Source organism: Hyla sarda, chromosome 5 (assembly GCF_029499605.1).
Source record: "Hyla sarda isolate aHylSar1 chromosome 5, aHylSar1.hap1, whole genome shotgun sequence".
NCBI lineage: Eukaryota > Metazoa > Chordata > Amphibia > Anura > Hylidae > Hyla > Hyla sarda.
In genome coordinates, this window is record NC_079193.1 from 219,725,240 (window position 1) to 219,749,707 (window position 24,468).

General features: G+C 43.9%; 1 protein-coding gene across 1 annotated transcript in view; it reads left to right on the forward strand.

Moving 5' to 3' along the window:
• LOC130273804 (N-acetyllactosaminide beta-1,6-N-acetylglucosaminyl-transferase-like) overlaps positions 1-24,468 on the forward strand; it is a 108,181-nt gene that overhangs the window by 53,154 nt on the left and 30,559 nt on the right. Inside the window, exon 2 of the mRNA XM_056521139.1 lies at positions 7,776-7,865. Within this exon, the coding sequence (XP_056377114.1) occupies positions 7,776-7,865 (90 nt within the window). The remainder of the gene's footprint in view (positions 1-7,775; positions 7,866-24,468) is intronic.

Consider the following 24,468-nt stretch of genomic DNA (forward strand, 5'->3'; position numbering starts at 1 on the left):
TGGAACACACTGTTCCATGATGGGAGTAGTAGTACCTGTACTAATTGGCAGATTGCCCCGGGTCCGTTGTGATCCTTCTGTATAATTAATAGATGCGGCCGGACGCTATTCTATGGTCCCCTGCACTGATGTATATATACACCTATTCATATTTCCTGCAGAGAGCTGTGATTGGCTGGATGGTTCCAGCCAATCACAACTCTCTGTGGGAAATATTAATAGGTGAAAATATATGTGAGTGCAGGGGACCATAGAAGAGTGGCCGGCCGCATCTATACATTATACAGGAGGATCACAGAGGGTGTCAGGAGTGACATTTGTTGCGATCTTTCCTTACCTGCAGGTACTCTGTGCGATCTGTCTATTAATGCAGGTACTACAGCTCCCAGCATGGAGCAGAGTGTGCTCCATGTTGGGAGTAGTAGTACCTGCAGTTAAGGACAGATCACAGCGGGTGTCACTCCGGACACCTGATGCGATTGTCCTATCTATTGCAGAAATGTGGAGAGGCTCTATACAGCGCTTTCATCTCTGCACTATACTCCGGCCAGCCAGTGATATGATTAGAACATGCCTGGTTCATATTTCCCACTGAGAGCGGGGATTTGCTGCCACCATCCGGCCAATCCCCACTCTGGGCGGAAAATATGAATGAGTGAGGTGAATTTCTATGCACATCACTGGCCGGCCGGAATGCGAGCGTTGTATAGAGCCGCTGTCCCGCATCTCTGCAATAGATAGGACGATCGCATCGGGTGCCAGGAGTGACACTAGTGGCGATATGTCTATTAGAACAGGTACTTCTACTCCCATCATGGAACAGTGTGTTCCATACTGGGAGTAGTAGTACTACCAAAAAAAAATGGAAAAATAGAGAAAAAAACAGTGACACACACACACACACACACACCTTTTTAAAAATTTATAAAAATTTCGTTATAAAAAGAAAAATTTTGTTAAATAAATTTTTTCCATCCCTTTTTATTTTATTTTTTTTAATAGCCAACAAATTTTGAAAAAGACACCAAAGGGGCCAAAAAAGGCAAATTCCACACAAAGGTAAAAACGCAAGAAAAACACAAGAAAAAATGCCAAAATGCAGGGAAAAAAAGTTGCAGTTTTTCTGGCTTTTTTGTCTGCCGTTTTTAAGCCTAAAAAAATGCAATACAAAAACCTCAGTGGCATCCTAGCCTAAGAGAGCCCCCAATTCATTCCTATCGCTGAGGCCAAGTGGGCCCGTGGCTTTTGTACGGATTATCCATCTGGCTTCATTCCTTAGTAGCTGTTGATGTTTATTTAAGACGCGCTCTGGATACTCAGTTCTTTCTATAGCTGTGAATGTGTTAGGATCACTGTTATGACAACTCTGCATGTGGGAAATAAATCGGGATGCCCCTATGCCTCACATTTAGTGAGCTAGATTTACTATTGTATTTACAAAAATTGCAAGAACCACAGGCAAAATTACCTGATGGACGGGTATTGGTAAGCCAATTTTATTTTTGTTGATTTTTTTCTCTTCTGTTTTATATGATCTTGGATAGTGGTATTCTTCCTATATGTGATGATTGGGTTTTGTCCCATAGCTTTTTCCAAATCAGCATCCTGTTGGAGCATATATCAGTTATTAGAAAACGTTTTATTAAATTATTCATTGGGGTATTTTTAAAGGTGAACGTGAATCTACCTTGATTTTTTTACTTTTGATTGTTGTTTTTCAATAAATGGGACCTTGGAATACCCTCCACCTTCTCTCGTGCTGATTTCAAAGCATCGGTTGGGTAATCACGTATAGTAATAATTATAAAAAAAAAGATGTGCAGACAAAGGTAAAAGACCACAGTTAGAGACAGGATGAAAATGAGTGCAGCATTTCTCTTGCGTCACCCTTTTTTCCTTATAGATTGTAAGCTCTTTTGAGCAGAGCTGTCACTCCACTTGTTTGAATTATTAGCTTGTTCTTTGCACCTCTACACTTACTACCCTCTGTAAGGTTCTTCGGAATATGTTGGTGATAAGTAGAGATTATTATTACTGCACACAAAGATAAGAATCTGAGTAACCAAACTTTGGATAGGGGATAAGATGTCTAGTGGCAGAGTACCCCTTTAAGTGTGGGGGCCCCATGCACTACATATTACTAGCTCTATGAGTATTATTGTGAATTTGGACTACATATTGGCATTATACAGCATTATACACAACAGCACAATGAACCCTGGATTGTATAAACTGAATAATGCATTGACAATAATAGTAACAATGTAACACTGCAGTAGTGGCATCTGTTGGACGTGTTGGGTCCATAGTTGATTCTGTAATTTCCCAGACTAATTTGAGTCATTGCATCTGGATCTCTGTAGAAGAAAGAATATCACAGCACTCAAGAAATAGAAAGACTGAACACAGATACTTTTAATAGTTTACTGCATTTGGCGTGCGGCTAATAATTCCCCAAGGCAGTAAACATATCTCCATGTGAAAATTCTAAATATATACAGTATAGGATGTTTATCCATGTCATGTGATACATACACGATGCCTGCATTATTAGCTGACTTTGAAGCTGCCGTTGTTTCACATGTGGCTCCCAGTAAAGGCAAAATCCTCAATTAACTACTGTATATTAACCATTGATTGGTATTATCAGATTAGCTAAAAAATCATCCAACAATGGTTGGGCTTTCTCAGGGTCTGAACTACTTCCTGTAGTTAAACCCTAAGAAAGCTGAACCGTTGGACATTATGTCAGTATCTCAACCACACAAAAAGATATGATTCAGTCTGAAAAGATTCCAAAAGCTACACTGAGGTTCCCTGAGACTTACACAGTCTCATAGAACACTGCAGTGTCTGATATACCCTTCTACTTTTTTCATATTTTCTTATGTTACAGCTTTGTGCTAAAATAAACAAAAAGTTAAGTTTTCCTTCATCATACTACACTTAATACCTTGAAATAAATAAATAAATAAATATTACATTGACATAAGTATTCAGACACTTTACTCCAGCCTCTGGTCTTCTTGAGTGTGATGTTACAAGGTTGACACCTGGATTTGGGGAGAATTCCAGCAAATATTAACTTATTGCCTATTCACAGGATATGGGATAAGTAGCTGATTCCAGAGAGTTCATCTGCGGGGAATCCTAAACATCCACCCCCTACCCCCACAATCTCTCAAAGAGGAGTGCTCGTCATATACCAGTAGATGGCTGATGTTCCATTGATTTCTATGGGAACACTGGAGATACCTGAGAGTTGTCCTCAGGTCTTTTCAGCACTCCCATAGCGCTTGGTTGCGCAACCCCCCCACCCCCCACCCCCACGATTAGCTACTTATCCCCTATTCATAGGGGATAAGTAAATTTTTCACTAAGTTCTCCTTTAAGCTCTGCCAGGTTGGATGGGTACCATTGGTGGAAGCCATTTTCAGGTCTCTCCAGAAATGTTTCATTGGGTTCATGTCAGACATCTGGCTGAGCAACTTAAGGATATTTACAGAGTTGTCCATAAGTCACTCCTATGTTGTCTTGGCTGTGTGCCTAGGGTTATTGCCTTGTTGAAAGGTGAACCTTTGGCCCAGTCTGAGTTTGCCTGAGGTTACAAATATCTCAGTCTGTCATTTACAGGTATGTGGTTGTAAACATCATTGTATCTTTTATGTACAGAGAGCTGGTGTATGTTGTACTGGGGTGAAGCTGCTGGGTTAATTTTTGGGTTGGGGAAGGAGGGTGGGATTTGGGATAAATGTGTAACACCTGCGTTCCGGCCGGACAAGTCGGATGTGAGCACTCTCTGCTTATGTCCCCGCTGCCGGCAGGGCTGGGATTCTCACCGCGGGACACTCCCGCATGCGAATCCCAGCCCGTCACTCGCCTCCCTCATCTTCTGCCTCTCCGTGTCCTCGCAGCCCCGGCTCCTAGGGTGCGTGAGCGCTTGAGCTCTTACTCTTAAAGGGCCAGTGCTCATTTAATCAAGTGTCTACACCTGCATCCTGTCCTTAAATGTCAGCTCCTTCCTTGTTTCCCTGCCGGATCTTTGGTTACCTTGTGGCATAGTGAAAGTCCAGTGTCCTTGTTACCGTGTACCTGTTCCATGCTATCTTACCTCCCCTGCACCTGTGTTACCTTCCCTGACCTACTGCCATCTTGCCACATCTTGCCAGTCTCCTTCTGTGTCACGCCACCTCCCAGCTACCTGTGTGGACGAGTCGTGCCAGGGGTAGCGACCTGGGTGCCGCCTGAAAAACAGCGGCACCTTAGACTCTGCTCCCTGGCATGGCTCACATGATCATCTACACAGGCCCAGAGGATCCACCACCTGCTGTGACCCGTTACAAAATGTATGTAAAAGTATTATCCATGTGTTAAACACTCGAATTGTAATAAATTATTGTACATTGATATTTATTTTAAAGTGCTTTTATAGTATTTTATGTGCAGATTTTAGTAAAGAAAATTCCTTTCCCTCAGCTTTCCCTCAACCCTGATCAGACTCTCTGTCCCATCAGCTGAAAAATACATCCACAGCATGATGCTGCTACCACCATGCTTCACTCTAGGGATGGTATTGGGCAGTTGATAAGCAGTGTCTGGTTTCCACAAGACATGACGCTTAGAATTGAGGACAAAAATGAAATCTTGATTTGCAGAATCTTTTTTCACTCACAGGCCGATTGTCCTTTAGGTGATATTTTACAAACTCCAAGAAGCTTTTTTGTGTCTTTTTTACTGAGGAGAGTTTTTTTATAGCCCACTCTTTTATAAAGCCCAGATTGGTGGAGTTCTGCAGTGATGGTTGACCTTCTGGAAGTTTCTCTAATCTGCACTTGACCATTTGGTTCTTGGTCACCTCTCTTGCCAAGGCCCTTCTGTCTGTTAATTCGCTCGGTGGGGTGGCCAGCTCTAAAAAGAGTCCTTGTTTCAAACTTCTTCTATTAAAGAATTATGGAGGCCACTGATCTCCATAATTCTTAAATAGAAGAAGTTTGGAACACCCAATACCAGTGTAACAGAAATTTTGTTGTACACTTCTTCAGATCTGTGCCTCCAGACAATACTGTATCTGAGCGCTACAGGCAGTTCTTTCCACTTTTATGACTTGGTTTATGCTCATTGTCAGCTGTGAGATCTAATATAGACATGAGTGTGTCTTTTCAAATCCTGTCCAATAAACTACAGATGGACTCAAACCAATTATACTCAGGGGCATGGTGTGTAGCACACAGTATTATTATACTCAGGGGCACAGTGTGTGGTAGTATTATATTCAGGGGCACAGTGTGTGTATTATTATACTCAGGGGCACAGTGTGTGGTAGTATTATAGTCAGGGGCACAGTGTGTGTTATTATACTCAGGGGCATAGTGTGTGGTAGTATTATAGTCAGGGGCACAGTGTGTGTATTATTATACTCAGGGGCACAGTGTGTGGTAGTATTATAGTCAGGGGCATAGTGTGTGTATTATTATATTCAGGGGCACAGTGTGTGGTAGTATTATATTCAGGGGCACAGTGTGTGGTAGTTTTATACTCAGGGGCACAGTGTGTTTGTGGTAGTATTATACTCAGGGGCACAGTGTGTAGAATAATTATACTCAGGGGCACAGTGTGTTGCAGTATTATATTCAGGAGCATTGTCTTATCCTGAGACTTATTATTTGGGTAATTATTAGGGCATGATAGTGCAGCCACTAAGTGTGAACCAGGCCTTAGCGTTCAGCTTGGATGGCAGACCTTCATAAGCAGACCCTTATTAAAAATAGTTAACTACCCTTGGTCAAGAGAAAAGAAGGTATCCACACCAATATTGAAGGGGATTCTTTACCATAAGGCCATGTTATTCTTATTAAATAAAATCGATGAAAATCCAATAAACAACCTTTTATATGGCTGTTCAGGTCATCCCAACCCATATGATTAAAAAATGTTTTCAAAATAATGGTCATAGATACTCCATTCAGATGTTCACCTTGGTTGGGTAAGAACCCATGACTGCAAGATAACAGCACTAACCACTAAATGGAAAACATTACAGTAAAGTAGAAATAACTAACTAACTAACTAACTATCTAACTAAATAAATAAAGTGTTCTTGTTTAGTAAGTCTATAGGAGGAGCTTTATCAAAACCTGTGCAGAGGAAGAGTGGTGCAGGTGCCCATAACAACCAATCAGATCGCTTCTTTCATTTTTAAAGAGGCCTGGAAAAAATAAAAGAAGCAATCTGGTTGCTATGGGAAACTGCACCACTCTTCCTCTAGACAGGTTCTGATAAATCTCCCCCATAGATCTTACCCATTGTATCCTATTACATGTTGTGTTTTGTCTTCTCGATATCTAATGAGTTTGCAGACCATCAATGTAATTTTATTACACATCTTAAACATTGGAAAAAAACTGGCATAGCAGATATTTTAAACCTCATACATCCATAGAGATTTGAAGGGAAGGTACTAAAAGGAACCTGTCACATGGAAAATGTAGTCCAATCTACAGGCAGAAAATATTAACCCATTAATTAGGCAGCCATTATTTTTTTTGCCCTGATTCTGAGATAGTTTTTTCATGATACATTGTACTTTATGTTGGTAATACATTTTAATTAATACTTTTAGTGAACATTTGTAAAGATTAGAATTTTTCTAAATTTGACATTCTCTGCTTCTAAGAAAGATAGTCATTTCACATAAATTAACAATATGTCTACATTATCTTGGCATCAATTTGTAATTGCCCGTTAACTTCTTGGGATCAACAGATGGCTTAGAAACTTTGCAGCAAATCTTCATGAAAGGGACCAGTTGATTTCTAAAGTGGATTAGAGAGGCCTAGATGCCTGGCTGTGTATTCTCCACAGGAAGTTCTTTTCTTTTTGAATTTCTTTTCCGTCTGACCACAATGCTCTCTGCTGACACCTCTGTCCATGTCAGGAACTGTCTGGAGCAGGATAGGTTTGCTATGAGGATTTGCTCCTGCTTTGGACAGTTCCTGACATGGACAGAGGTGTCAGCAGAGAGCACTGTGGTCAGACAGAAAAGGAATTCAAAAAGAAAAGAACTTCCTCTGTAGTATACAGCAGCTGATAAGTACTGGAAGGATTAAGATTTTTAAATAAAAGTAATTTACAAATCTGTTTAACTTTCTGGCACCAGTTGATTTAAAAACAAAATAAATGTTTTCCAATGGAGTACCTTTAAGTGTAACTATCATTTCATACAGCTTTTCACATGTCATAGGGACGTGTCAGGAGTCTTGTTCAGTGAGGGGCCAGATGCTGCTGAGACTCCCACCAGTCACTAAAATGAAGAGGCAGAAGTGCTGAGCAGAGCACCTATCCAGATGTAATGTGATCCAGATGGGTTTCCTTGAACCTCTTCAGAATGGTGGGCTTACTAGTATAAAGACTCACAGACTTTGTGTGACACAGTACACCATTTGGTTTGCACAGTCACAGCCAAAAAGGGCCCAGTAGTGCTCAGCAGAGTGCTTCTGCCCTGTCAATTCAGCAATCAGTGGCAGCACCCCCCCACCCCCCCTCCTCCCATTTAAAACCCATCATTATGACTTGTCCAAAGTTCCCTGAAGTTATAGGTACACTTTGATGGCAATGAACTTACTAATCCTATTTTGAGGATAATCTTTGTTGCATGTTAAATGTCCACTTACACTGTATAATAAATTGTAAAAATAAACCTTCTCTAATGTATTGATTATGTCCAGTTGTTTTGAAAACCTAATTTACAAATGATGATCTCATGTTTTGATCTGTAGATGTACCAGGATCTATGCCAGATGCACAATGGGAAGGTGACCTCAGAGCAATTAAGTGGAGAGACATGACTGATCATGGAGGCTGCCATGGTAATATAATTGGTATTGTTATCATTATTGCAAATTATCATATTGAAGTGGACAGGGATGCTTTCTATATTTTTTTTTTTAGAAAGTATTAAAAATGTCTTGTCCTTATGCGGGGAAAATGTAACAAGGTTTTTTCACAGGTTTTGGAATACAAAAGTTGCAAATTTTTCAATTGGGCAAAAATGTTGGACGTAGCTACTGTAGGTGTTACTAATTTAATATGGGCAGCTAGTATTATTATATGTGTGTTATGGGGAATTAGTTCCAAAAAACAAGCAAAATAGATAGCAGTCAGAAGTAATGATTAGTTCATTCAAGTATCATTATCACCTATTCTCACGAGTGGCTCTATATTTGCCTGTGCACCATGGGGGAGATTTATCAAAACCTGTGCAGAGGAAAACTTGCCCAGTTGCCCATAGCAACCAATCAGATTGCTTCTTTCATTTTTCACAGGCCTTCATAAAACTGAAAGAAGCAAGCTGATTGGTTGCTATGGGCAACTGGGCAAGTTTTCCTCTGCACAGGTTTTGATAAATATCTCCCCATGTTTTTTGTTTTTTTTTAGAACTACAGTACCTTTCTTATGCTATGCAAAGGCTGTTTATAATTAGTTACAATGGTTCTAACATATTACCATTTATTTATTTATTTCTTCCTTGTGTCCCCATTTTCCTATATTATATGATCCAGTTGTCTGTCATATCAGCATCAAATAGTTCATGTGTAGAGTTGAGCGAACTTTTCAAAAGATTGGCTTGGTGACCTCCCGAACTTACCTCAAAACATGTATTAAACACCTAAGAGCCTAAGAGCTCCAAAGCCAACTATAACACTGCTAGGGTCATCTAGGAATGAATTCAAGTAGTTTTAAAGCGGTTTTAAAGAGGACCTGTAGGGAGGTGGTAGATATAACAAGAAATCTAATAAATCCCCTTTGGAAGCATCAGGGCTCTAAATTTGGTTGTTATATTGTGAGAAAACATCCATGGAAACAGCTCATGAGAGCAGCCATCTTGAGGTTGTCAACTGTATACATAAGACACGTCCCCAGATTTCAAACATGCATGCTGAAGGATTTCAAGCTTATGTGCACCACAGTCCCAGCATACATCTAACCGCTGCCTTATTTGCACAAAAAAACGCTGTGCTGCAAATGTGGTAGGTTTCTTTGGAGTTTTTGCCAAAGTGGAAACCCAGCCTGATACAGCTTCCGGCGCCTGCCTCGCTTTCACTTCTTGGTTTGGGAGGGTGGGACATTCTTACTTGATTGGCAGCATTGGGAGCCTGAAAGTGTGCGTTCCCAATGCTTCTATGCAAACCACTTATAGCAACATCAGAAGCTCTTACAATCTTGCCACCCCACTCACTGCCCTGGCACTGGAACGATGGACACTTACGTTCCCGGTAATATTGCCAATCAAGCAATAATGTCCTACCTTCCCAAACTAGAGCGGGACCAGTGCTGCCTGGAGATGAAATGGGAGATGGAGAACCTCTGTAATAGGGTGGTAGTGTACCATGCTAGTGAGAACAAGGCACACTACTACCATAGAGTTACACAGGGGCATAGCAGGCAGGGCATGTAAATAGCATCACTCTCCTAATGTCAGCCTAATCAGTCCCATGTAAATAATCTCAGTCCCCTTCTGTCACCCTTCAGCATACAGACCCATGTAAAGAGCATCTCTCCCCTGAGCATCCAACATACAGTCCTTTGTTAATAGCATCATTCTTCTTCCCTAAGCTCTCAACATACAGTCCCATGTAAAAAGCATCATTCTTCTTCCCTGAGCCCCCAACAAACAGTCTCATGTAAATATCATTATTCTCCTCCCTCCAACATAGAGAAGCATACCAATACACCCCCCCCCCCCCCCCCCATGGTCTCTCACCCAGCAACTCATTTACCTCTGCTCCCAGGCATACACAGGCAGTGGAGCTCAGGTTTCTATCCTAGCACTGGGATCTGAGAGGCTCCGCCCCCTTCCCAAAAAGATCCTTCTGGTGACATCATACTTATTGGGAGCAGCTCCAGGCCTTGCAGTACGGGATGATCTACTGACATTCAAAGCAGAATACCCACACACAGGGTGCCCTGTCGGAGGCATTAGCTGTTCTACCTTACTGACAGAGATGCTCTGTGTTCAGGGGAGGGGGCAGAGCTGTGTTTCTAGAGGCAAGCCTGGAACTTCTGGGGAGGCTGCCTCGCACAGTACTTTTCTGAAAGAGTTGGCATGTGCACAAGCAATTATGTGCTGTTTTATTGAAATCCCTAAGTTTTTTTTTTAATTACCTATATTTAGGTGCTTTTTATTTTTATACAAGCAATTCATCTAAACGATAAAAATTTTCAGCTCCACCTAGGTGATTGGTTCTCTTTAAGGCAAAGTTAATGTCAAATTTACTGCAACATACGGTAACCCATGGTAACTAACAGCTTCTTTAAAACACACTGCACAAGCTGATTTTGTATGCTTTTTAACACTAAAGGTGCATAAAGTATACCTGTTTGTTAGCAGATGCCTACTAGTGTTATAATGCACACAGGGGCATTGGCTTTTTCCAAACATTAAAAAAATATATATCCTTTTTTTAAATTGGCAACAGGTTTTGAGTCTGGCAAGTAAAGATGAAATATATTTTTTTCAAGCATTCCCCAAATTTTCCTGTTTGATTAAACCCAGAAAATACACGTCACTTGGCTTTAGATGTGTAACGGCCCGGACAGATGACTGGAGGTGGATCCACTGGACCAGAGGAGTGATGGCGTGGACCGTACCCAGGGAACGGAATCTTAGGAGCTACTGGTCTTCACCAGAGCCCCCGCAAAGCGGGATGGTCTTGCTGCGGCAGGTAGCACCCAGGTCGTTCCACCAGATAGCGACTCAACCCCTCTGGTTGCTGAGATAGGCATGGTACAGGAGGAACATGCAGAAGCATAGTCAGACGTAGCAAAGGTCAGGGCAGGTGGCACAGGATCAGAAGCGGTAGTCACTAGCAACATGTCTAGGCAGGCAGCACGGGTTCAGAGACGGAGGTCACGGGCAAGGGTCGGCAACAGGCAGGGAACACTTTAATAACAAGGAACCCTTTCTCTAGGCACAAGGCACAAAGATACGGCAAGGGCAGGAAGGGGCAGGAACAATTTATAGGGGACTTTGGGCCAGGCATCAATTAATGGTGCGCTGGCCCTTCAAATTTCATGAAGCCGGCACGTGCGTGCCCTAGAGAGCGGGGCCGCGCGCGCCGGGACACAGAGGGGATACGAGGAGCCGCAGAAGGTAGGGGACAGTGTCGGGATGGGGCACGTGAGCGGGAACCTCCCGCCATGCTAACTGCATCCCCGTCGGGAATCACTCTGCGTTCCCGGTCAGCGTGTCTGACCGGGACGCGCAGGGACGTAGCGGACTGGGACAGGGACAGTGAGCGCTCCGGTCCAGGAGCGGGGACCGGAGTGCACACTGTAACAAGATGGGTATTGCATGTTCACTCTCAACACTTTCAATGTGCATTTAAGTTAAAACCAAGGTAGATAAACAATATCAAAACAGAGGGAATTCAGACCTCAAAGTGTAAACTTATTACTTATTAAAATGTAACCATCCAATTATGGAAATGTATAGAAATAAGATGTAGCTGGTTTAAATAAAATATGTAATTTATTAAATAAATATCATTAAATATTTTTTTTTATATCAACTGGCTCCAGAAAGTTAAACAGATTTGCAAATTACTTCTATTAAAAAAACCTTAAACCTTCTAACAATTATCAGCTGCTGAAGTTGAGTTGTTCTTTTCTGTCTGGCAACAGTGCTCTCTGCTGACATCTCTGCTTGTCTCGGGAACTGCACAGAGCAGAAGAGGTTTGCTATGGGGATTTGCTTCTACTCTGGACAGTTCCCGAGACAGGTGTCATCAGAGAGCACTTAGACAGAAAAGAACAACTCATTAGTACTGGAAGGATTAAGATGTTTTAATAGAAGTAATTTACAAATCTGTTTAACTTTCTGGAGCCAGTTGATAAGTAAAAAAAAAGTGTTTTTTTTCCTGGAATGCCCCTTTAATATACACTTAGTTTGGTATCTGTGAAGGGCCCTTGCTACAGATCCAGTAAAATTAGTTAAAATAACATTAAAACATGCAAGTATTTGTAATAATCATAATAGCAATTAAAGTTTCACAGTATGCCACGTTTGTATTGTGTCTCATTTATAGATCCTTATAGACACATATGATTAGATCCAATGATGTAGTCTATACAAAAAGAATAAAAAAAAATGATCTTGTGTGCCAGTGATTAAACTAAGCAGAGTTGCGATGTGAGCGCTGAATGATGTAAAAGTTATAGTATAATTGCACACTGTCCCGTTATCGGGACGTGGCCTTTAGCGGAGGGTATGCGATACAGGGTGGCATGGGCCAGCAGTGCCATGCCACCTAGCAGCAGGAGAAGTCGGCATCCCCCTGCAGTTCGTGGAGCCAGCTCACCGTAAGGACACCTCTAGCTACGATCTGCATCTGGAAACAGGCACTCTGTACACATACCCTCTGCTAAAGGCCACGTCCCGGTAACGGGACAGTGTGCTATTATACTATAACTTTTACATCATCCATTATTTAATTTTTTGTAGCACTTTTGGAAATAGTGCAACTCAATATCTGTGCAGTCACCCAATTCATATTTTTCCTCTCAAGGTTGATAAACCCAGAAACTACAGGCAACTTGGCTTAAAATGCATATTCCACATTCACAATGCTTTTTAATATGTATTTATGTTCAAATACTTTTTTGGCCACGTTCTGTGACAATGCTGGGCTGGCAGGGATGTATAGTGCACCAACTGGACAAATAATTCAGGTCTTTGTAGGCAGAAATAAAAAATGACCTTCGAACAGGCGCTCAGGCATTCAGCCCTCGCCCGGGTCAAGGATGTGAAAGTAAAGTTTCTTGTTTATTTGATACAGTAATAAGGCGTTTCGGTGTGAACAAGCACCTTCTTCAGATTGATAGAGTACATACAATACAACAAACGAGGGCTTTATATATGCTTGCTAATAAAAACAAGATGGTGGCAGGGTCAAGGATCAAACTTGCATAACAGAAGGAAATGGACGTATAAAGATAGATTTACATGCAAAGTAAGTATATATTAGCTGGAACCAGACAGGGAGCATTACATTTAATAAATGAAACAAATATAAGTACATATGATCAGAATAAACGATAGCTTAATCTATTTTTGCATCTGATGTGAACTGGGAGAGAGGCTTGGTTAGTAGAAAAAACACACACACGGACAGAACCAGCATGCTGCGAGAAGCGCAGTGACTGGTTGCGAGAGACACATCGCTAAGGAGTGGGTCTCTTGCTTGTAGAGAGTCTGTTCCTGATTCGCTCGTGGTCAGGAACAAACAGGCACGGAGCGTGGAGCACTCAGTGCATTGATAGGGAAACGGTGCATAAGGAAGGACAAATGAGTGTTTTAGCAAATAATAGAAGTACCTGAAATGAAACTTAAAAGGTAGAATTAATACAAAATCAGAGGTTGGATAGTAGTTGGAAGCAACTGAAATAATGGAATATCATTTGGTTCCTAAGGTGCTCAAAAGCTGAAATTGAGCGGTCATAAAGCGGAGTTCTGAAAACACTAAATGCCGTGCTATAGGAGCAGATATGTATTTTTTGGTAAATAAAGTGGAACAAAACATATAAATATAGCGTAAAAAAGGGCATGAAAAGATGATTAAATAATGAAGACACAGGAAAAGTTGGTTATTTCAAAAATAGAAATAAAAAGGAGGCATAAAATACACAAATTAAGGTGTATGGAGAATATTAAGGTAGTTCATAATCTGATGGTATAAACTTTAAATAAGGAAATAATAATCAAGTGAATAATAATATTAATTATAAGTGTATAACGTGTTACAACGTAGCGGAAAGCGCTAAAATAGTGTGGAGATGGTAATCATAAAATGGGAAGTGATATGAGAACAATAAATAGTATATATATTTAAATAAATAAATAAATAGGATAAGATCAAATAATATATATCATATTGAAATGAATATATAAAAAATAGAGTGACGGTAACGGTTAAAAATGGGTTATCTCCTAAAGATTGCTCTCAATATATTCATTGAGGCCTGAGGGTTGTAAGGTTCAGAGTTTATAGATCCAAACATTCTCACGCTTTCTCAGGACATTATATATCCCATGAACCTTATTGAATCTGCAAGCAACAGAACAAGCAGAATGTCTAACCAAATCCACCAAAAACAACTTCACTGCAGAGGAACCTCAATACAAGAGGTGTTGTAATTTTATCGCTACTTTTTTTCCAGTAATAGTAGTCAAATTAAATAAATTTTAGCAAAATATTGAGAAATTCTGTTAAAGGGGTATTCCAGGAAAAAACTTTTTTTTTTTAAATATATATCAACTGGCTCCAGAAAGTTGAACAGATTTGTAAATTACTTCTATAAAAAAGCAAGTGTTATTGCTGTATCAAATAAACAAGAAACCTTACTTTCACATCCTTGACCCGATTGTGCTATTTTCCTGGTTCATTTTTTATTTCTTCCTACAATGTCTTGCCACAGGATTTCCACCGGTTATTTCCTTTGACCTCTGGGCCTGCACGGGATCCTCCCCTATTCTATTTTACCTCTGTATGAGGTTATATGCGTATTTTACTATACACTCAAGGTGAGTGGCCACGACTCTCCCCACTCTACTGTGGGGTCTGACTTTTTCTTTTTATTAGGGTAATGCACAAGGCACCTTTCCTGGGACTTTTCATTTTCTACTTCTACACAAAGTAATTCAGGTGACAGGTCACTGTCTGAGGTCAGCCCACTGCTCAATGCTTTACTCAGCTTGTTTTCAAATTCTATTGGATTTGTGAAGGCTTTCTGGGATCAGTAGTTCCTGTACAATGCTCTCTCTCAGCTTTCTCTTTCCAAGATGAACATACGCAGAACATACGGCTTTAACAGCCTCTTAAACTCACTACTAAGTTTTCTCCTGAATGACCTGGGAGCTGTATGTCACAGAAATGCAAGTAATGATTGAATAACCTTTGGTCATGTGATTTTGATGCAAGCAGACAAGTATGCTGGGCTACCCTGATGTTTTCCCAGTGTTCCCAGTACTTCCTTTTATTCAGTTGCCCAGGTGGTCATCATCCCTTCTGCTATTATTATCACATTTGTTAGGCTTGTGCAAACTGAGCCTGGCAAAGTTCGAAAGCTTGGCAAACTGCTGTCAACCCAAAGCTCTGAGCGAGACCGGGTTTGCCAGGTTTGACAAGCTCATCTTTATTCATGTGATACTAATTTAAAGGTTTGCATGGGATTGCAATGCTTAGTATGGTACTTTTCTCATGAGTTCTCATGTGGGACTGATCCACGCCTAGCAATTAGAAAAACCGAGAACGAAATGGCGTTTGGAGAATCAATAATACTTTATTAGTTTACCATAATAAAAAGAACATACATTTAAAAACCATAAAATGCATATAGGGGGAGAATGGGACTAGTGGAAATTAGAAGAGAAAGTGGGAGCATGAGCAGGACCAGATCATCTTTAGTGCTCATGGACCGCCTGCTCCGGGCCCCGTGAGCGCAGGGGGCCCCCGTCACATTCGGGACATCCCTGTGTCCCGAAAAATCTTTTCAGGACACAAGGATGTTCCCGTTACCTCTCTGTGGCCCCGCGTTAACTTTAAAAATGCAGGGGCTGCCGGGAGGTAGTGCACGCAGGGACGTCCCGTGCGTGCGCCCATAGAAGAGCAGAGCGGAGCAGTGAGGAGGACGCGCGCATGGTAAGTCACCACTCACCAGCACATCATCTTCAGTGTTACGAACACTGCTCCTCTCCGGTCCCTGGACCTACTGCTGTGGCCCATAGGCCATAGCAGTAGATCGTGACCCCGGACCGGAGGAGTGGTGGTCGGAACACTGGGGCAGTAAACAGGCATACAGCCTCCAGCCATACACTGGGAAAGAGGGAGAAGGGAGGGACAGAGCGGAAAAGGGGGAGGAGGGTCAAAGGGAAAAGGGGGAAGGGGGGAGAAGGGGAGGGAAAGGAAGGAATGGGAAGGGGAAAAAGGGGGAATGGGAGGGGGAGGGGAGGGAAGAGGAGGGTGGAAGGGAAAAGGGTGCAAGGGCACGGTAGGAGGCTCAAAGCACGTACTACCGCAAGGTGTAATGTGAAAACATGGTGATGATCAAAACATATAGGGGCTGAATTGAGGGGCCAGTTCACCCCAGTCCCAGCACACACAAAAGTGACCAATGTGCAAAAAAAAGGGGGAACATGCAGTGAAAGTGAGGGGTGAGGGGAGTGAAAGTGTGTCGAAGAGTGAAAGTGCCATACATTACCTCGGAGTCCTATTGATGCCCCTCTTCCATAAAGATCCCCAGTTAGCTAATAAAAAAAGGAGGTGAACATATATGCACTATGGGTGTAATGGTGCCTAGAGAGCTGCTCAAATAAAAAATTGACATATAAAAAAAAGTTAGTATAAAATTTAAGTGAAAATCCCATGAATTACATATAAGGACCAAAATTAAGTACATAATGACAAGTGAGTGGAAGTAGCAACACTAGCAACACTGTGGTCACATTAACCATGCAATGAGGGTAGACGTTAGGAAGAGTAGTTCCATAAAGTAGTGGGACGGTCCATATTCAGATCTCGTAGGGCCATAGCTGATGTTGATCAGTTGGATTATTCATATTCCCAAAGAGAAAAAAAGGGGGGACCATGTTTTTGGTCCTACCTGTAATAACGCGGAGGCAAAATAGAAAAAAACAAGAAAAGGGAATTAAAATCACTTAAAATATTTACAAGGGATAAGTATGTAAAAGGATACTGAGGATATCCTATCTCCTAGTTTGGTTACAAAAAGGTGTGTAGCTGTTGACTTCATTAAGTCCCTGAGGTCTGATTGTGCCTAATTTGAAAATCCAGTGGGTTTCATGCTGGGCAAGGGACTTTGGCCAATTACCTTTCCATGGGCTAATAGAGACATGGTCGATTCCATAGAATCGTAGAAGAGATGTGTCACAGTTATGTTGGTGCTTGAAATGGTGAGGAAGGGTCTTCAGCCGTTGTATGTCCACATCGTCCTTCACATTTTCGATGTCACGGACATGTTTACGGATACAATGTCTGAATTCCCTATGTACATAAGGTCACAGGGAGAAGTGGCAGCATAAAAGACAATTTTTGTAATGCAATTGAATGTGTATCTAATTTTATAGCTCCTAGTTTTCAACGCATCAGAGAAATGTGTGGTTTTCTCCATATTGCAGCATGCCACAGACTTCCCACAGGTAGAGTTACCCCATCTCCGCTTGGCACCATCAAAGATCGGAGTCGCCTCGGGAGGTGTATAGTAGCTGTGTACCAACATGTCTTTGAGATTTTTTGCTCGCCTATATGTGACTGCAGGCCTAGGGGATATAATCTGAGTTAGAACAGGATCAGTAAGAAGGATGGGCCAGTGCTGTTCCATGATATCTACCACCTGTTTGCTACTGGATGAGAAATAGAGTATACATTTTACCTGTTCCATTTTTGACTCCATCGTTCCACTTGGATGTAGTATGGAGGTACGTTCATTATTTTTTGCTCTCCAGTATGCTCGTTTTATGGACCTGTTGCTGTATCCTCTCTCTTGAAATCTCTTTTTGAGGTCAGCTGCTTGGACTTCAAATCTCTCATCTGTGGGGCACAGTCGTCACGCCCTTAAAAACTGACCAACTGGGATGTTATTTTTGTACTGGATGGGCTGATGATGCGTGGAGAACAGTGTTTTTCGATATAGATCAGTCTGGATGCGGCCGTCAGTGTCCGCAAGGATCTGTATGTCGAGAAAATCATTGACAGTTTTATTAGACTTGTAGGTTAGCCGTATATTTAAGTAATTGATATTAAGATATTCCATGAAAGCATCCAGTTCTCCGGGGGTCCTCTGCTAGATGATAAGTATATCATCTATGTACCGCCCCAGTGAGACAACTTTGTCTAAGTAGGGGCGGTATCTGATGCAAAATGGTTCCTCTCCCACAGCCCCAGGTGGAGATTTGTGTATGAGGGTGCACAAGCCGCCCCCATTGCGGTCCCCTGGAGCTGCAGGTAGAGGACACCCTTAAAAATGAAAAAATTATGAGTCAGTAGGAATGTCAATAATTCCACCAATAGGGTACATAGGTCCGGATTTAAGTCACTTGTAGCCAGGAAAAATCCCACTGCTGCTATACCATCTTTATGTCTTATCGAGGTATAGAGTGACTCTACATCACACGTCACCAATAGCATGTTCTCATCCAGGTGTAGCCCCTCTAATCTCTTCAACACATCATTGGAATCTTTAATATATGAGGGTAATGCCTCTACAATTGGTTTTAAATAATAATCAATCAACTTATTTGTTGACTCAGAAATAGAGTTAGACCAGGAAACAATTGGTCGTCCAGGGGGAGATTTCTGGTTCTTATGAATTTTTGGCAGCAAATAGATGGTTGGTATCGTCGGGTACTGCATCACCAGTCCATCCACCTATTTCTGAGATAGAATTCCCTTTTTTTGTGCAGATCCCAAGATTTGTATTAGCTCCATCCTGTATTTGGTTAGAGGGTTAAATGTAAGATGCAGATAGCAGGTAGTATCACGCAGCTGCCTAAACATTTCCCTTTTGTACATGGAGACATTCCCCCCTTTGTCTGAGGACTTTATTACAACATCCTTCCTTGACTGTAGCTCCCGTACAGCGATAAGTTGAGATTTCGTTAGATTATCATTACTACGTCTGGTAGCCAATGAGCTTAATTCATGAGTCACTGTTTTCAGAAACAGATCTATTTCCAGGAACATTGCTAAAGGGGGAAATTTGGTACTTTTAGGCAACAATTGCGTGGGATACCTGTCTGTTGGATGTTCCTGTTCCATTAGTAGTGCTTATAGGTCCCTTAATACATTCTTCTCCACGTCTGACATCTTCCCCAAGGTGGTATGGTGTTCTGTTGTGATCTCATTGCATCTGGGAAAAAGTTTCTTTAGGACCAATTTCCGGGCAAATAACTGGAGGTCTTTTACTGTGGGGAATAAATCAAAGGGAATATGAATAATCCAACTGATCAACATCAGCTATGGCCCTACGAGATCTGAATATGGACCATCCCACTACTTTATGGAACTACTCTTCCTAACGTCTACCCTCATTGCATGGTTATTGTGACCACAGTGTTGCTACTTCCACTCACTTGTCATTATGTACTTAATTTTGGTCCTTATATGTAATTCATGGGATTATACCCTTTCATCTCTCTTTACTGTGTATGTATTTCACCAAACTTTTATACTAACTATTTTATATACGTACATTTTTTATTTGAGCAGCTGTTACGCCTAGCGCTCCGGGTCCCCGCTCCTCCCCGGAGCGCTCACGGCGTCTTTCTCCCTGCAGCTCCCCGGTCAGTCCCGCTGACCGGGAGCGCTGCACTGTCATGGCCGTTGGGGATGCGATTCGCACAGCGGGACGCGCCCGCTCGCGAATCGCATCCCAGGTCACTTACCCGTTCCCGTCCCCTGCTGTCATGTGCTGGCGCGCGCGGCTCCGCTCTCTAGGGCGCGCGCGCGCCAGCTCCCTGAGACTTAAAGGGCCAGTGCACCAATGATTGGTGCCTGGCCCAATTAGCTTAATTGGCTTCCATCTGCTCCCTGCCTTTATCTGACCTCCTCCCATGCACTCCCTTGCCGGATCTTGTTGCCTTGTGCCAGTGAAAGCGTTTTGTGTGTCCAAAAGCCTGTGTACCAGTACTTCTGCTATCCACCCTGACTACGAACCTTGCCGCCTGCCCCCGACCTTCTGCTACGTCCGACCTTGCTTCTGTCTACTCCCTTGTACCGCGCCTATCTTCAGCAGCCAGAGAGGTTGAGCCGTTGCTAGTGGATACGACCTGGTCACTACCGCCGCAGCAAGTCCATCCCGCTTTGCGGCGGGCTCTGGTGAAAACCAGTAATGACTTAGAACCGGTCCACTAGCACGGTCCACGCCAATCCCTCTCTGGCACAGAGGATCCACCTCCTGCCAGCCGGCATCGTGACAGTAGATCCGGCACTGGATCCCGCTGAAGTTCCTCTGCCTGTTGTCGCCGACCTCCCCACACTGGTCGCCCAGCAAGCCCGACAGATTGCCCAACAAGATCACCAGCTGTCGTACTTGACCACCATGACTCAGCAACTCCAGTCGCAGCTACAGCAGATTCAGTCTCAGCTACAGCAGCAGCAACCATCTCCTCCGCCAGCTCCTGCACCTCTTCCGCAGCGAGTGGCCACTCCTAGCCTCCGCCTGTCCTTGCCGGACAAATTTAATGGGGACTCTAAGTTTTGCCGTGGCTTTCTTTCGCAATGTTCCCTGCATTTGGAGATGATGTCGGATCAGTTTCCTACTGAAAGGTCTAAGGTGGCTTTCGTAGTCAGCCTTCTGTCTGGAAAAGCCCTGTCGTGGGCCACACCGCTCTGGGACCGCAATGACCCCGTCACTGCCTCTGTACACTCCTTCTTCTCGGAAATTCGAAGTGTCTTTGAGGAACCTGCCCGAGCCTCTTCTGCTGAGACTGCCCTGCTGAACCTGGTCCAGGGTAATTCTTCCGTTGGCGAGTACGCCATACAATTCCGTACTCTTGCTTCTGAACTATCCTGGAATAATGAGGCCCTCTGCGCGACCTTTAAAAAAGGCCTATCCAGCAACATTAAAGATGTTCTGGCCGCACGAGAAACTCCTGCTAACCTGCATGAACTCATTCATCTAGCCACTCGCATTGACATGCGTTTTTCTGAGAGACATCAAGAGCTCCGCCAGGAAAAAGACTTAGATCTCTGGACACCTCTCCCACAGTCTCCACTGCAATCTGCGCCTAGGCCTCCCGCCGAGGAAGCCATGCAAGTGGATCGGTCTCGCCTGACCCTGGAAGAGAGGAATCGCCGTAAGGAAGAGAATCTTTGTCTGTACTGTGCCAGTACCGAACATTTTTTGGTGGATTGCCCTATCCGTCCTCCACGTCTGGGAAACGCACGCTCGCACCCAGCTCTCGTGGGTGTGGCGTCTCTTGATGCTAAGTCGGCTTCTCCACGTCTCACGGTGCCTGTACGGATTTCTACTTCAGCCAGCTCTTCCCTCTCAGCCGTGGCCTGCCTGGATTCTGGTGCCTCTGGGAATTTTATTCGGGAGTCCTTGGTGAATAAATTCCGCATTCCGGTGACCCGTCTTGTCAAGCCACTCCACATTTCCGCGGTCAACGGAGCCAGGTTGGATTGCACCGTGCGTTACCGCACGGAGCCCCTCCTAATGTGCATCGGACCTCATCACGAGAAAATTGAATTTTTGGTCCTTCCCAATTGCACTTCCGAAATTCTCCTTGGACTACCCTGGCTTCTACACCATTCCCCAACCCTGGACTGGTCCACTGGGGAGATCAAGAGTTGGGGTCCCTCTTGTTCCAAGGACTGCCTTAAACCGGTTCCCAGTACTCCCTGCCGTGACCCTGTGGTTCCTCCTGTATCCGGTCCCCCTAAGGTCGTTAGGGACTCTGCCTGCCACAGAAAATGCCTCTCCCCCCCTCCCAGTCCACTCAGGCAAGCCTCGGTGCCTCCTCATGGCCCTCGTCCTGGTGTCACACTGCCCCGTGCCAGGCCTCGCCCTCTGCCCTCCCTCCCCATTCCCACTCCTGCTGTACTGCCTGCCATTGAGGAAACCATCCATTCCTTCCCGGTGTCCTCATCCCAGGGGAGGCAGTCACCGGACAAAAAAAAGGGGAGACCTAAGGGGGGGGGTACTGTTACGCCTAGCGCTCCGGGTCCCCGCTCCTCCCCGGAGCGCTCACGGCGTCTTTCTCCCTGCAGCTCCCCGGTCAGTCCCGCTGACCAGGAGCGCTGCACTGTCATGGCCGTTGGGGATGCGATTCGCACAGCGGGACGCGCCCGCTCGCGAATCGCATCCCAGGTCACTTACCCGTTCCCGTCCCCTGCTGTCATGTGCTGGCGCGCGCGGCTCCGCTCTCTAGGGCGCGCGCGCGCCAGCTCCCTGAGACTTAAAGGGCCAGTGCACCAATGATTGGTGCCTGGCCCAATTAGCTTAATTGGCTTCCATCTGCTCCCTGCCTTTATCTGACCTCCTCCCATGCACTCCCTTGCCGGATCTTGTTGCCTTGTGCCAGTGAAAGCGTTTTGTGTGTCCAAAAGCCTGTGTACCAGTACTTCTGCTATCCACCCTGACTACGAACCTTGCCGCCTGCCCCCGACCTTCTGCTACGTCCGACCTTGCTTCTGTCTACTCCCTTGTACCGCGCCTATCTTCAGCAGCCAGAGAGGTTGAGCCGTTGCTAGTGGATACGACCTGGTCACTACCGCCGCAGCAAGTCCATCCCGCTTTGCGGCGGGCTCTGGTGAAAACCAATAGTGACTTAGAACCGGTCCACTAGCACGGTCCACGCCAATCCCTCTCTGGCACAGAGGATCCACCTCCTGCCAGCCGGCATCGTGACAGCAGCTCTTTAGGCACCATTACACAGATGTTGCATATATGTTCACCTCCTTTTTTTTATCCGCTAACTGGGATCTTTATGGAAGAGGGGCATCAATAGGACTCCGAGGTAATGCATGGCACTTTCACTCTTCGACACACTTTCACTCCCCTCACCCCTCACTTTCACTGCATGTTCCCCCCTTTTTTTTGCACGTTGGTCACTTTTGTGTGTGCTAGGACCGGGGTGAACTGGCCCTCACCTCGGCCCCTATATGTTTTGATCATCACCATGTTTGCACATAGCAACTCGCGGTAGTATGTGCTTTGAGCCTGCTACCGTGCCCTTGCACCCTTCCTCCCTCCTCTTCCCCCTCTTCCCCTTCCCTTCCCCCCCCTCATCCCCCCCATCCCTTTCCCCCTCCCTCCCCCCCCATCCCTTTCCCCCTCCCTCCTCCTTCCTTTCCCTCCCCTTCTTTCTCCCCCCCCCTTTTCCACTCTTTCTCTTCCTTCTCCCTCTTTCCCCTCCCCTCCCCCATCATTTCCCATCCCCTTCCCCCCCTCCCCACTTCACTCATTTATTTGTTTATTTATTAATTGATAGCAAATTTATTTGAATGGTTTTCACAGCTTTATTATCCATGTATGTATATGATTTTTGGGGGGATTTTTATGGTATCACATCATGCTTTTTCATGTCTTCTATACATCTTTTGCCTTTCCATATGATTGGCCCTATCATTATTTGTGTGTGTGTATATATATATATATATATATATATATATATATATATATATATATATTACTTGTATTTATAGTTACATATTTATATCTAATTTATTTCCCTTTTTATGTTCACTGTCATCATGCACATTATTATTCATCCATGTTCATGCACCTATTTCAGGATCATTATCATGCACTTATTATTGTCACTGTTGTCCTTTGCCCCCTCATATATTACATTTTATACCCCATTCACATTCTAACTATATGCTGCTAATATTGTATATTGTACTTTGACTCCCAGCCGCACTGGCTGTTAAACACACCTTCTAACATGCTATTATTCTTTGCCGCTCCAGGGCTGCTGTGTGGCTGTGGGGATTCCCCGTCTCTGCCCCCTCTCGTCGTCACATTGGCGTCAGGCGGTGGACGGGGTTCGGGGGATCCCCGCGGTCTGTGCATGTGGCTAGAAGCAGCATCGGAGTGTTTCCAGTGTCGCCTCTGCAATTTGTTACTCTGGTCGCCATGGCGACACAACGCTTCCGCCCTTCCTCTGACGCTATGCAAGCACCGGGGGAATGGCGGAATGGGCGTTTTCATACTTGTGGAGTTGTTATTGCTGCATCATTTATTAGCAATTTGATGCCAGATGATTTGCTTGTCTACATATAATAATATACAGGGTGGGCCATTTATATGGATACACCTTAATAAAATGGGAATGGTTGGTGATATTAACTTTCTGTTTATGGCACATTAGTATATGTGAGGGGGGAAACTTTTCAAGATGGGTGGTGACCATGGTGGCCATTTTGAAGTGGGCCATTTTGAATCCAACTTTTGTTTTTTCAATAGGAAGAGGGTCATGTGACACATCAAACTTATTGGGAATTTCACCGGAAAAACAATGATGTGCTTGGTTTTAACGTAACTTTATTCTTTCATCAGTTATTTACAAGTTTCTGACCACTTATAAAATGTGTTCAATGTGCAGCCCATTGTGTTGGATTGTCAATGCAACCCTCTTCTCCCACTCTTCACACACTGATAGCAACACCGCAGGAGAAATGCAAGCACAGGCTTCTAGTATCCGTAGTTTCAGGTGCTGCACATATCGTATATTCACAGCATAGACAATTGCCTTCAGATGACCCCAAAGATAAAAGTCTAAGGGGGTCAGATCAAGAGACCTTGGGGGCCATTCAACTGTCAACGACGACCAATCCACTTTCCAGGAAACTGTTCATCTAGGAATGCTCGGACCTGACACCGATAATGTGGTGGTGCACCATCTTGCTGGAAAAACTCAGGGAACATGCCAGCTTCAGTGCATAAATA